Raw genomic sequence first — 15,000 nt, 5'->3', positions numbered from 1 at the left:
TGCAGAACAAAGTGTTCACACTGCTGGAATAATAAAAACTTTAATCCTGCTGAGACCGAGACTAAAATCATGTTTGTGCCTCTGCAGTTAATCTGCTAGAAGAAGAAGAAGAAGACCATTAGCTGTTTTTAGTCATCCAGCATCATTACCAGCTTTAGAGCCGGCTCGATCCGACTCACTTGAGACGTCTTCAAAGCATCTTTATTTTATCACTGAACATCTCCACAAAGATAAACCAACATTTAAACGTTTATACTCAGAGTAAACACAACCACATCGTTTGCTCGTGGTGATTAGGCCGCTGTGAAGGCTCGACCGATTGGATCAGGTCAGTGTCGGAGCAGAGGGAACAAAATGACGGGCTCGTCAGCAGATGACAAACATCTTTCTATCTTTTTATAGACATTAATCCAGCTCAGGATTCAGCTGATGCACTGATGTGACTTCACATCATAATTAATCAGCTGCATTCAAATACTCCGGCTTCATGTTTCTTCCAGTAAATAGACCGGTCTCTTTTCCGTTCCCTCATCACACAGTCTGTGGAGTGTGGAAATGAGATCTGTCAGAACGATGATTTGGTTATAAAAAAGGGCGACTGGGTGCGTCACCGTGATGAATCTGTATGTATCAAATTTAAATCCACCCCCTGACCTTTGAAGCATCATTCAGCTCGTCTCGTCGTCTGTCTGTCTGCTGTTTGAAATGATGTAGCGAAAAATACAATCTTCACTTCCAGGCTGAGAAAAGGTCGAATCAAAGTTCTCCCTGAACTTCTCCTCAGTCGACCGGGCAGTTTCTGACGGGCTTGTCTCCACATGTTTGGTTTCTTATTTCAGGGGCGATATGACCTCAGATTCTTATCACAGTTTTTACAGTTTTATATAGCAGTAGTACTGTATCATAGGGTTTTGTGTAAAGTCACAAATATCCACGCACTACGACCCCCCTTCTCCTCCTCAAACAGGCCTGTTGGATGGACTACTTTCTGTGCATTAGACCACACATGGATTTTTTTATGAGATACCTCTGACTGAATCTGTGAGGGTTGTATTTTCTCTCCTGCAGATGTTTGTTAAGCTGCTGCTCAAAACACCTCATTTCCTGATTCGACTCTTTCATAATAAAGCGTTCCAACAACATAACAAGTAGAGACTTTAGCAGGTAGACTCAAGTCCATGCTGTGCCGGTCTCAAGTGACACAGAGTGGAACCGGTACAGCACATGGCCTTATCATTGTCTGTGTAGGTTTTCAGTCTCATATCCTCTCCGTCTTCTGCCTGCTCCACTTTTCAGAAAATGTGTACAGGCCGTTTGGAGGTTTTCCCTTCATGACATCACAAAGGGCAGCCCCTCCCCCAAGTGGGTGACACTCCCACAGCTAGGTGTTTGTTCTGCCCTCTGAGTCTGCCTTCTCACCGTAAACAATAGGACATGGAGTGAGAAAGACTGAGTACACCCAAGCCCTTCCAGAGAGGGGGAGTGGTCAGACACAGCTCATTTACATATTTAAAGGTACAGACACAGAAACAGCCTGTTCTGAGCAGGGCTGAAATAGAGGGGTTTATAGACATGATCAAATACAGGATCAGAGTGGATTTAGAACAAGAAACTTCACACACATGTTTTGAGGAGCTCTGACACTTATTTACACTGAAGAGGAGGAGGAGGAGGATATGAGACCTTTTAAGGCTGTTTTAAAATATAACATTTGGATAAATACCCATGTTCTGGGTGTCTTGTTTTAAAGAGATAACTTTTCTCTAATGGAGTAACTTTGGAACAGCTCCGAGAAAAATAAACTTTGGAGCTGTTTGATAGTTAAGATCTCACATAAAGAATGGTTACGTGCATGTTTTGACCACATACATCATCTCACTTTAATAACTGTGTGGGCTCCCGTTCTCTAAACTTTCCTCTTCAAAGATGGATGACGTTTATAGTCTTATACATCCCGCTAATGAGCACATCAATGCAACAGTTCCTCGCTCATAACAGAGCATATTTTAAAAGAGACTAAACATGCAGAAGTCTAAAACAGAGGAACTTGCAGCTTCCCTGCCTCAGCATGGTTTGGCACAGCGGGTCACAGTTTACAGGAATCTTTGGACATCAGATAATTGCTCCACGACTGCAGAAACAAAACGGAGAATCAAAGAGACGTTACATTGTGTGTTTTTATGTCTCTGACCTTCTTTTATCTGATTGTGTTGAAAAAACTCCTTATTAAGGAAACTGCAGCTGGTTAGCTTACACATGGACTCTTCAGAGGTCCAGACTGTTGGCAGCTTCTCGCTGTGAGGAGACTGCAGAGGAGGAGGATAAACAGCCAACGTCTTTGTCCTCCAATGAAAACAAACTCAAGAGTCACACAAGTGAGACCAGCAACGATTTAAGGGATATGCTAAAGAGAGCTAATGGGAGCATACAACTTAGTGTCTGACATTCATCATCATTACGGAGCTAAGCATCTATAAAACCTGATAAATCTGACAGATGTAAGAGATGGATTGTTTCCTCGTGAGAGCTTCATTAAGCAGCTTTGTGGGGGGCTGATTCACAGAGAACGTCAGCTTACTGTCGTACTTAAAAGTCGGAGCGAGTTGGAGAAGACGGAAAGTCAAAACAGTATGCGAACTAACTTTAACTTTAATATCAAACTCTTTCAATCAAAAGATATACCAAAGTTTTCTGTAAATGATCATGACCTCATGAATAAGTCTCCCTCCTCCACTCTGATGTTAGCTTAGCATGTTTACCTTCCCGGGGCTATCAGCTCTTCAGTCATAGTTGCCACGGTAACGGGGGTCTTCATTGTAGCTGACCCCTGCTGGTGCATGCTGTGCACTACAACCCCTCACCTCATACATTTATATTTGAGTTAGTTTAACAGAAAAAGTAGAGTTTGTATTTTCGCTGCTCAGCGTTCTCCTCCGGTCCAGGAACACCACTGTTCTAATCAATGCCACTTCTCTCTGACCGACCAATCAAAATCAAGAAGAGGCGGGACTTATGATATCTATATTGTCAACAACAATGGCGGAGCAGAAACTAGTGTGACTGGTCGTTTTAAGGGAGGTGCTGCTGATGACAGGAGAGGATTCATTCACAATGTTTTCATGTTTTCTTGATGATGTTTCCTTTAACTAAACAGAAACATAAAGAACTCGGAGATATTAAAAACAGTGAGAATAAAAACAGGTTCTTATAGTGTAGAGCCAATGACAGAGCTGCTGCTTCACAGGTTAGGAGTCAGAACCCGCTGCCTGTCCATTTTTGAGATTGTTGCATATAAACTGTAAACACATCTCTTTTATTTCCCCGTTCTGTTGAAACATCAGACTGTAAATGAAGTTCCCCTCAGTGATCTTAAACACACATCTTGTTGCTGTCACACTAACTGTTGAATCTTTGACTCCCAGGGAGAGATGAGACGATGCAGCCGGCCAAGCCGTCCTTCCTGGAGTACTTTGAGCAGAAAGAGAAGGAGGCAAACAGCCACAACGACGGAGGAGGGAGAGGAGAAAACAACGCAGACAACCGCAAAGTTCCCCCTGAAGGAGATCTTCAAGTGGTGAGTAAATCCTGCATACGTTAAGACATGACATCAGCCTGGTGTATCCTGTGGTCGTTTGGAGCGTTGCTTCTGCACGTCCTCAGAAATGAACGCTACAGGTCTTTGAGATGCAATAAGCAAATAACCACTAGGGGCAGTGTGGAGTTGTCATGGTGATGAGACACCAGAGAGCCGCTACAACAGTGGAGGAAAGATTTGAAAGTTAATAAATCAAATCTGCAACTATACCATGTTTGTTCACATACATGATGCAAATCTAGAATCTCTACATCAGTGTTTACGCCGTCTGATTTAAAGAGGACATATCACCCCCCTCCTCCACCTTTTCAAACAGTCCCCTCCTCCACCTTTTCAAACAGTCCCCTCCTCCACCTTTTCAAACAGTCCCCTCCTCCACCTTTTCAAACAGTCCCCTCCTCCACCTTTTCAAACAGTCCTCTCCTCCACCTTTTCAAACAGTCCTCTCCTCCACCTTTTCAAACAGTCCCCTCCTCCACCTTTTCTAACAGTCCCCTCCTCCACCTTTTCAAACAGTCCCCTCCTCCACCTTTTCTAACAGTCCCCCTCCTCCACCTTTTCTAACAGTCCCCCTCCTCCACCTTTTCTAACAGTCCCCCTCCTCCACCTTTTCAAACAGTCCCCTCCTCCACCTTTTCAAACAGTCCCCCTCCTCCACCTTTTCAAACAGTCCCCCTCCTCCACCTTTTCTAACAGTCCCCCTCCTCCACCTTTTCAAACAGTCCCCTCCTCCACCTTTTCAAACAGTCCCCTCCTCCACCTTTTCAAACAGTCCTCTCCTCCACCTTTTCAAACAGTCCCCCTCCTCCACCTTTTCAAACAGCCCCCTCCTCCACCTTTTCAAACAGCCCCCCTGTGGTCTAAATCAAACATCTGTGCTGTGCTTTGTTCAAAATATAACATGAATCAATCACCAGAGGAGGTTTGTGACCCTGTATAAACCAGCTCTCTCAGAACGCTCCGTTTTGGTGTGTGTGTCTCTTTAAATGGGGGGGGATTATTATTATTTTTTTACCAGAATCCCACTGTGACATCACAAGGAGAGCACATTTGAAACAGAGCATTTTTCTCTGTGTTGTAAGACTTATGCAGACCACAAACAAAGGACTGGATGGTTTATTTCACACTTTGTGGATCTTTAGACACTCAGGTTACACAGATATATGTTCAAAAACACAAAGTGGATTCTTCATAATATGTCCCCTTTAAGTGCTGCTCCCTCTAGAGGAGTCCTCCAGTAACACGCATACATAAGTATGTAAACATTACGCTCACGACGCCGCCGGTTGTCTACGCATTGTTCAAAGGAAAGTTTATTTGAGCCTTTAGAAGAGTGAGTGTTAGAGATGTGACTGAAGAAACAGAGACTTCATGTGAATGCTTCCATCGGATTGGACTTTTACCTTTAAAAATGGACTGAAACCATCGTCATGGAAACCATTTCTCTGGCAGTGTGGAAGCAGAGGTTGTTTGTTTGGCTCCAAAACGTCTAAGCAGGACAAACGGCAGCAGATTAATTAAATATTAAACATGTGACCTTTAAGTACGAGGTGGTTTCTCTGACCTCGCTGCCTGTTCGGTCTTAAAGGTTCTTACAGAACGCTGCTTCTCTCTCTCCGGCTGCTGAGCGCGCCTGCAGGGCGTATCCAACGGCAACGTGTTTCAGACCTTAAAGCAGTTATTCTATGAAAGGTGTGTTTCTTAAGTAAGGGTTAATGTTTAGTGAGGAGGGGCCGTGTGTGCACCTAGCGCTCAGTAGCTGAGACGTTTGTGTGCAGAACATGCGTCTTGTCTCCATGACAACAGTCTGTTGTTGCTGTACGGCCGACGCTGCGACCTTCCTGTTTGCTGTATGATTTATTAAATTATTTTTTTCCTTCCCTGTGAACCTCAAACAGAGGATGTTAGTCCTCCAGAGTCTCTGATCAACCGTCTGCTTATCTTAGTACTGTCATGGATTATCAGACCGCTGCTTTGTCTTATTGGCCAACCAGAATCAAGTATTTAACACAGAAGTGCAATAAAGAAAAGACAAAGGTTATGTACCCCCGGAGAAGGTTTCTGATTTCACCGTGGCGATGTGGTGACATAAGATCGCGTGCGTGCGTGCACTCGTACTGTTAAATGCACCTCCTGAGACTAGGATCACTTCCTTTGTGTATTTGAAGTTGTTACTCTAACAGATGCTGACAGGTAACCGCAGATTGAACCGGATTTTTACTCCTGGAGATGTAATACACACACACACACACACACACACACACACACACACACACACACACACACACACACACACTGAGCATCATTCTCAATAGGTGTATCAAAGACTGTCATGACAACAACCTTGTGTAAGTTGTCACACACTCTTCATGTTTTCTTCAGCAGAATTATAAATAAAAGATCAGAAATCTATTCTAGCAGCACTTCACAAAACAGAGCGACAAAATGTTTCACAATGTGGTCCAAACAAATCCAGAGCATTCAGGAGCAGAATCTAAAGTTAGAAGGAGGACATACTGGCTGCTGCATTGTTGTCAGAGAAGCCAGCACTTCAACATGTTTCCTTAATGATCAGATAGTAAGATACCTTTATCATCTCACTCTCTACACAGCTCACTGGTTGGATGTTTAAAGACACAAATATCTGCGGCTGCTTCACTGCACCACGTAGAGGAATCAGGCAGTTCCTCTAAAAACTCTTCAAAGTGAAATCGGCTTCACTTGATGACACAAATCTCACTCGGGGGGGATTTATTGTTGTGAGGATGAAAAGCTGATTTCTTCTTCTACACTTTGAGGTGTATTGCTGACAGCTTCATGCCGACTGTGTTTAAATTTAGACCTGTCTGCTGGACTATTTTTAGGATTCTGCTGCCAGATGTTTTCCTTTAGATCCAGGACAGTGATGGTTTCTTTTCTTTGTTTCCAGCAGTTTGTGGTTTGAACATTTAAAATGTGCATTTTGTCCTCAAACATCCTGAATCTCTGGACGTCTTCAGACCCCCCCACATGGAGTTTTATTAGAATCCTCTCATAGCGTCCTTGTCTCATAGTTACTCTTCTTCGTGGGTTTGTGCTCCAGCCTGTTCAGTGGTGTGACAGCAGAGAACATGTGGTGGAAGAGCACTCACCTCCATTATTCATGAGATGGAGAACATCCAATCTCCATCAATCGCTCCGTGCTGTCTCTCCTCCGTGTTTCCTCCGTTTATCTATTTTTATTCTTCTCTTATCGGTTTTCTTTTTCCCACGTCTCTTGTCCCGTCTTTCCTCTGAGCACATCTCAAAGAGACCTTAGTTACATCTGTCAGAGTGAAGTTTAAATCCACATGATCCTTAACCGTAACCATTCACCCAACTCATGATGAGATTTATTTTACAAAATCAGACTGAAAGCAAATTATGACTGAAAAAGATTCCTTTAATTGTTTCATGAAAACACTAATGCACCTCGTAACCTCTTCGGACGGGGGGGGGGGGGGGGGGTCAGTGTCCGGGGGTCCTCAATTCAAGCTGCGGTTGCCATGGTAATGCCTCCTTACAACCAACCGCCTCTGCTCTACAGCTGCCGACGCTCACCTGAGTGACACAGGACGTCAAACTCTGAGGCAGCAATGTGGCTACGATGGAAAACGTGTGTGTGTGTGTGTGTGTGTGTGTGTGTGTGTGTGTGTGTGTGTGTGTGTGTGTGTGTGTGTGTGTGTGTGTGTGTTTGTCTCTGTGTGTGTGTGTGTGTGTGTGTGTGTGTGTGTGTGTGTGTGTGTGTGTGTGTGTGTGTGTGTGTGTGTGTGTGTGTGTGTGTGTGTGTGTGTGTGTGTGTGTGTGTGTGTGTGTGTGTGTGTGTGTGTGTGTGTGTGTGTGTGTGTGTGTGTGTGTGTGTGTGTGTGTGTGTGTGTGTGTGTGTGTGTGTGTGTGTGTGTGTGTGTGTGTGTGTGTGTGTGTGGCAGCTCTCTCTCCTCCAGAGAACAAAGTGTTCAGAGTCGACAATCATTCATTTAAAGATTTTTATCTTCTGAGATTTTAAATAGATTCATAACTTCACTTCCTGTTAATGCTAACTGTTTAACTGGAGTAGATCCTAAAGTCTGGACTCATTCACAAACAGACTTTGAATCATGAATCCAGAATCCAGAAGAAAATAAAGTTTGGAAACGTTATTTCGGTCACCACTGCACCACCAGCGCCCCATTGCAGGGGATTTTGGCACATTTTTTTAGGGCGCTACCCACACGGTTAGCTGTGTTACTCAATTCACAAATGCACGATCCTTACAAGTTATACCTCGTTGTAAAGGTGACTAATCAGGCTTTCCAACGATATAAAATACAACACCAATTAGTTTTATTGAAGTGGTGAAATAAGTGACCGAAATAATGTTTTCACACTTTTTTTTGAGGAGTTTAGAATCTCAACTGAATCATGAGACACCCAAAGACTCGCAGCCCTGGACATTATGACTTTGACTTTTTATCCTCTCTTTTATTTCCCCGATAAGACGGCTGTCTTTATTTAAATCTGAAAGTGAACACTGTCCTCGTGTTCACACTGTCGCTGTGACAACGTGCTGAAGAGTCGACCTCTGTAAACAGACGTGAGCACGACGGCTCGGACCAGATGCTAATGTAACGATTTGATCTGATCACAACTCCTCAATGCAGAGTCCAGTTATGATTCTGATTCTGAAGTGTCGTTACACGGAGACGCCTCGCCCTCAGTGTGGTCGCTCCACAAACGCCTGAGTGTATCTGGGCAGTAAAAAAAACAGCTGGGAGCATCTGTGGAGCGGGCTGTGTGTGCTCTTTGCTCCTAGACGAGGAGGTAAAATGTCACTGAATATTCACTAAATCTAGACTGAAATATAAAAAAGATTCAAAGTTTCTGCTCTCTGCGTCTATTTGACCTTTGACCCCGTACCTCGGCCCAGTTTCCTTCACTTCTCTTAATGATTATCTGTGTTATTTTAGTTTCATCGATCGGGGTAATAAATAGCTGCAGAGTGCTGCTGGTAAAAGCTGAGAGGGGGAATCCCTCAGGGGGAAGAGATAAAAGAGGCATCAGGTCTCCAAGTGGAGCGACCAGCAGAGAGAGAGAGGTAATGACCTTTCAGAGCTGCTAAAATAAACCCTCCTATCAGACGCCTTGATCTTCACGGCTGTGATTCAGATATTTTAGGGTTTGTGTTCTTTAATGGACTGTTTGATGATTGAACTCCTCAGAGTGTTTTTCTGCAGAGGGTGATGATAACGAGGAGGAGGGGGAAGGAAGGAGGAGGGGAGGAGGAGGAGGAGGAGGGAGGGAAGGAAGGAGGGGAGGGAAGGAGGAGGGGAGGAGGAGGAGGAGGGGGGGAAGGAAGGAGGGGAGGGAAGGAGGGGGGGAGGAGGAGGGGAGGAGGAGGAGGGGGGGAAGGAAGGAGGAGGAGGAGGGGGGGGAGGAAGGAGGGGAGGGAAGGAGGAGGGGAGGGAAGGAAGGAGGGGGAATGAAGGAGGAGGGGAGGAGGAGGGGGGGAAGGAAGGAGGAGGAGGAGGAGGGGGGAAGGAGGAGGGGAGGAGGAGGAGGAGGAGGGGGGGAAGGAAGGAGGGGGAGGGGGAAGGAAGGAGGAGGGAAGGAGAAGGGAGGGAGGAAGCTTTAGAATCAGAGTAGAGCTGTGGCCTCTCGATTCTGTTCCGATTATCCGTCAGCGATTCGTTTTGATTGGACCTCACGGTGCAGCGGGGCGGGATGCATCCTTCATTTTCTGTATTTGTGCCCGTGGACACGTTTTCATCAATGAAGACGAGCAGGAGGATAAATCTGTGTTAGAGTCGACATGAATAACTCCACGATGTAAACTGATGTGTGCTGTGTGTCTGCAGGTGAGCACGTGGTCTGTGGAGGACCTCCGTCTGCGTCTGGCCTCTCTGGACCCTCAGATGGAGCAGGAGATCGAGGAGATCCGGCAGCGCTACCAGGCCAAGAGGAAGCCCATCCTGGACGCCATCGAGGCCAAAAAACGCTGCCAGCAGAACTTCTGAGACGATCGTGCTGACGTCGTCTCAGAGAACAGTTTGTTGTTTTCTCTGTGGAGGTTTGAAACGCCACAAAGACAGACGAGGTTTCACAAAACAAACACGCCGCACACTTTAACCCTGAACGAGCGGCGATGAGACGACGCGGCCGGGTGTGACGCCTCATCGTGTGGACGCTGCAGAGGACGAGCTGACACAGAGCTCTTCTCTCATGGTGATGACTTTCATCGTCTTTCTGTGATTTCAGAACGTCTCTGTCGTCCCGTCTTCTGGATCTTTAAGAACTTTTTCACAGATTAAGAATGACAGAAAGTTTAACGTTTCTCCTCCAGCCGCTGATCTGACCTCCAAACTGTCTCCGTGTCTGAAAGCCGCCTGGATCTTTTATTACTTCAGTTTTTTTTTACTTTAAAGCGCGTGGTACTGTGTCGTTAACCTGCTGACTGTTTGATTTAGGTACTCCTCTGGTTTTGGTTCCAGCTCCTCTGTCAAAGGGGGGCGGCCTTTAGATTCTGATCATGTTAGTCTGAGCACATTCCTGCCTCTGAAGCTGCAGGTTAGAGGAGTGTCACGATACCAGAGTTCTAAACTTCATTATGATACCTCTACAAATCAAACTGTACTATAACTTGCTTTGTTACCACGGCAACAAAAAACCTTCAAATGTGATCATTTCTACTTTCAAACACATCATCACTGTTTCTGTGAAATAAGAAACAGCAATGTTACTTATTCATCTTCTTGGTCGATGTCCACAGACGGCAGCAGCGCCCACAACCTCCGCTGCAGAGCGCCAATCAACCAGCGCTCATCGTTGCTAAGTTACTTTCTGTTTCCCTCGCTCGTGGCAGTTTAAAAATGTTCATGTATTTTATATTCACCTCCACTCAAAGAAATGTCACCGCCGCAGCTCTTCATCTGAAACCGTTCCCTTAAAAAGATGAAGACATGTTGACAAAGCTGATACCTGAAGTCCCGCCCCTTTTTTGATTCTAATTGGTCAGTGAAGGAGAGATGACATTGAAAAGAGCAGCGCTGTTTCAACTGATAGCGTTGTGAATAGAAACAGCCGACTCAGGGTTGTAACGTTGAGCTGATTTAGTTTTGAAACGGGCGCTGCTGGTTGGTGGACACGGACTCTAATGATCCACCAATAGGTTTTTAAAACGTCAGCATGAATCTGATTCGACCGCCCCTGCTCTCTCTCTCTCTCAGCTTCAGTACTTTTTGATTCTATCGATCGGATCAAACATTCACGATGAATGTGAACAAACTAGAACCCGACCGATAAATCAGCCGGCCGATATCAGCAAATCCAGTGACCATCAGTATCGGCTCATTTTATCACAGATATGCGCCGATATTACTCGATTTATTCAGCAGTCAAATAAAATGTTTCACTGCGTTACATTAGCAGTTCTCTGTCACCAGCAGAGGGCGCTGTATGGATTACTCACAAACATCATCACTCTCCAGAGTGTCCAGCAGTGATGTACGTTCATGCTCAGTTATTTTCCAGTCGAGTGACCATCTTGTCTTCAACACAATGAATGTTTATCTCTACAGATCTAAGAAAGATATCGGCCGACATATCGACATCTGCCCCCAAAATTCTCCTATCAGTCGGCCCCTGAGTCTCTGTTTTCGTCAATAAGCCTTCGATGATTCAGAGAAAAGACTAAAAGATATAAAACCCCTGAACTCGTCTTTAGAGTCTTTAAAGTTCTCCGCTTAGCTTCAGCGAGAAATATAAAAAACCTGGAGCTTCTGAATGAAAGAGTTTAGTGAAAAGCCGACGTCCGAGTGAGACGCCGTTTTCACCCCGTTACTCTGAATGTCGGAATCAAGTTTGTTTTTTTGTCGGGCAGCTGAAATGATTTGTTTTCATCCTGTTTTTGTTTTTGATTGAACAAACCGGAGCCCTGAGCCGACGTAGAGTCAGACATTTTCAGTTACTCAGTTTTCCTGTGATAACAAGTTTTTAATGTGTTTTTCTAGAGATCTGGATTTATCCACTTTGAATGATTGTTACATTTTAAGATCTGAATTTGGTATTTTCTGCAGTTGGAGTTTAAATGTTGGACAGGACTGAGAGGGAAATGTTTCCCTCCGCCTGCGTCCGACCTTCAGCGCCCTGCAGTGATTTAATTTGAGCGCCCGGCGTCTCTGAGGGCGAGCCGGGCCGGACACATTTATGGAAGAGATTCAACAAAGCTTTTATCTGCTGGATTAATGAGTGTGATCTGGCACCGCCGCCTGAACCCGAGTGTGCCAGGAAGACGCTCACACAAGATTTACACCCTGGCGTTCCTGGGAGCCGCTCGCCGCTCAGTTCGGCGGGAGGATTTCTATTTTTTCTACGTAGCTTTAGAGGAGGTCACGGCCGTCTGACCCCGGGAGTGTGTGTGAGAATGAAAAGCAGATTCTCAGGTCATGAAAGTCCTCAGGGTGTAAAGTAACCTCGTGTCTGTGATGAATCTGAATATAAAGAGCACGCTGTAACGACTCGTCTTCTCTCCGTGTTGTTAAACAAACAAAAGGGAAGTTTTCATCTTTGTGCCTCAGTTTGGACTCGTGCTGTTTTTTGTGTTTTGAGTTTGTGAATACTCTGAAAAAAAAAAGGAATTGAAATTAGATTTTTATGAAACGTGACGTCTGAGCTGCTTCATTAATAAAGTCGTAATCACTGGAAACAGAAACTCTTCTCATGTTTTGGTACGGAAGCCCAAAGCGGACATTCAACCAAACGTTTAATTTAAAGCCGTTATCTCGTGTGAACAAGGAACATTAAGGTTGTTTTTTCTCCAGATCGTCTCGTTACCTCGTGATGAAGACGCCGCGATAACGACTTCACCTCTGAGAAAACGATGAAATGAAGTCGTTATGTCAGGAAAACGGCGTTATGATCCCAAGATAACGAGATTAACGAGTCTAAATGTTGAAAAAACGACCTAAATGTAACCTGTTGTTACCACGGGGAAACGTCGCTACATGTTCTAAAGGAAGTCTCATGATGTAGCTGCGTAAGACGAACACGACTCCTTCTCGACATCACCAGTTTATCAGAAAGAAATCACAACGTCTCGGCTCCTCTGATCACTGACCTTGACGAATCAGAGAGACCGACACGTTGATAACGAGCCGGGCGATGTCGAGTCGTGTTTGAGATTTCATCCTTTAAAAACAAAGTCAAATCAACCGTCTGGATGCACATGTCCTTTTGAGGCTTCCGTAGTTTTGACATCTTGTAGAGAGTCGTCTTACCTGCTGAGCTCTCGTCATGTTTTTGCACTCGCTCCCTGTCTTGACGCCTGATTGGTCCACAGGTTATAAAGTGTATATTTTTGCCTTAAAGTCTGCAGTGGACGCCATGTTTTGAGATCTCTGATGTTTGTTTGATTGCTTCCTGTTTGCCTGTCGTATAAAGAAAATAATAAAAAGTGCAGAAAGTGAAGGCGCTGGTGTCGTTGTTTTAAAACTTTAACATGGTTCAGAGTCGTTAAAGAGTTTTGACCCGCTGTAAAACTTTGTGCTGTTGCTTTATTAAGAACTCCACCACGTTTCCCTCCCAGTGTGACATCAGCGATGTTTCCGCTCGTCAGGACGACCTTCTTGAGTTTCCCTCCTCAGTTTCCTGCAGAGGTCAGAGTGACGGAGCCGTTTAGACTTTTTGAACGCTCCTTTTTGTCCCCTCAGATCTGTTAAATAATCTGAAACATTTGAGGAGGAAACCCCAAATTCTGTAAATCCTCTTCCTCATGTTCCTCTAACTCTAACATGTGTCTCTAGTCCGTCTACAAACCCCCCAATGATGAGAAAAGTCCATCCTCTCCGTCTTCTCCCTGCTCCACTTTTCAGAAAATGTGTGCTCTAACAGGCTGTTTGGAGATTTCCCCTTCATGACATCACAAAGGGCAGTAGCCCCTCCCCCAGGTGGGTGACACTCCCACAGCTAGGTGTTTGTTCTGCCCTCTGAGTCTGCCTTCTCACCGTAAACAATAGGACATGGAGCGAGAAAGACCGAGTACACCCAAGTCCTTCCAGAGAGGGGGCGTGGTCAGACACAGCTAATTTACATATTTAAAGGTACAGACACAGAAACAGCCTGTTCTGAGCAGGGCTGAAATAGAGGGGTTTGTAGACATGATCAAATACAGGATCAGAGTGGATTTAGAACAAGAAACTTCACACACATGTTTTGAGGAGCTCTGACACTTATTTAAACTGAAGAGGAGGAGGAGGAGGATATGAGACCTTTTAAGGCTGTTTTAAAATATAACATTTGGATAAATACCCATGTTCTGGGTGTCTTGTTTTAAAGAGATAACTTTTCTCTAATGGAGTAACTTTGGAACAGCTCCGAGAAAAATAAACTTTGGAGCTGTTTGATAGTTAAGATCTCACATAAAGAATGGTTACGTGCATGTTTTGACCACATACATCATCTCACTTTAATAACTGTGTGGGCTCCCGTTCTCTAAACTTTCCTCTTCAAAGATGGATGACGTTTATAGTCTTATACATCCCGCTAATGAGCACATCAATGCAACAGTTCCTCGCTCATATTTTAGCATATTTTAAAAGAGATTAAACATGCAGAAGTCTAAAACAGAGGAACTTGCAGCTTCCCTGCCTCAGCATGGTTTAGGATCAGAGTGATAGTAAGTAAGCTCCTGTTGTGCAGATTTATTCTTCCTTTATAAACAAAGGTGAATCAAGGTGTAGTGAAATGACTTCATGCAGACATCGTTCAGTTAAAGGGTGAAAACAAAGACGAAGGCGAGGAGAAGTGAATATGTAAACAGACATCAGGATCAGCTGTTGCAGAGAGCAGCAGCGGGCTCACGGGACAGCCCCCCCTCCTCCCCCCCCCCCCCCCCCCCCCCCCCCCGTGTGATGAGCCGAGCTGATGTTAGCTGACAGGCTGACAGGTGTGATCCATCATCCTGTTAACACGCCGGACCTTTCACAAAGTCACTCTGAAGCTGCTGATTCAGACACAAACTGAAGCCAGCGTGTGTTAGTGATGAGGGAGGGGGAGGGGCTAAAGATCACAGCTGTTATCAGTGAGGATCAAAGGCCTCGTTTTAAAGGCTTCACCATATTTATTTAACTGTTCTTCTTAAATGTTCTTCTAGCTTCATTTGAGAACCGGTGCAGCAGGTGATCATCTGAGGCTGCGTCCACACTGCAGGACAGTCTGGATCTTTTTAAAGCCTCCTACAGGGAGGTGTTTTGCAGCGACTTGGATCTTATGACGCTGACTAGACTCTTCTCCTCTGTCGCCCCCCGGTGGTGGAATGAACTTCCAAACTCCATGTGATCTGCAGAGTCCCTCTGCACCTTTAAGAAAAAGATAAAGACCCAGCTCTTTCATGAATACCTACTAACTTAATGATG

At 44.9% G+C, this 15,000-nt stretch overlaps 1 protein-coding gene across 1 annotated transcript in view; it reads left to right on the top strand.

Moving 5' to 3' along the window:
- Positions 1 to 13,054, top strand: part of LOC132977157 (serine/threonine-protein kinase 4-like) — a 32,684-nt gene extending 19,630 nt beyond the window's left edge. The window contains exons 10-11 of the mRNA XM_061041592.1: positions 3,423 to 3,574; positions 9,448 to 13,054. Coding sequence (XP_060897575.1) covers positions 3,423 to 3,574; positions 9,448 to 9,606 — 311 coding nt within the window. The 3' untranslated portion in view covers positions 9,607 to 13,054. The remainder of the gene's footprint in view (positions 1 to 3,422; positions 3,575 to 9,447) is intronic.
- Positions 13,055 to 15,000: the final 1,946 nt, after the last annotated feature.

Source organism: Labrus mixtus, chromosome 7, assembly GCF_963584025.1.
Source record: "Labrus mixtus chromosome 7, fLabMix1.1, whole genome shotgun sequence".
Classification (NCBI taxonomy): Eukaryota; Metazoa; Chordata; class Actinopteri; order Labriformes; family Labridae; genus Labrus; species Labrus mixtus.
Note: the sequence above shows the minus strand (reverse complement) of the source record. Positions and strands in the feature narration are given on the sequence as shown.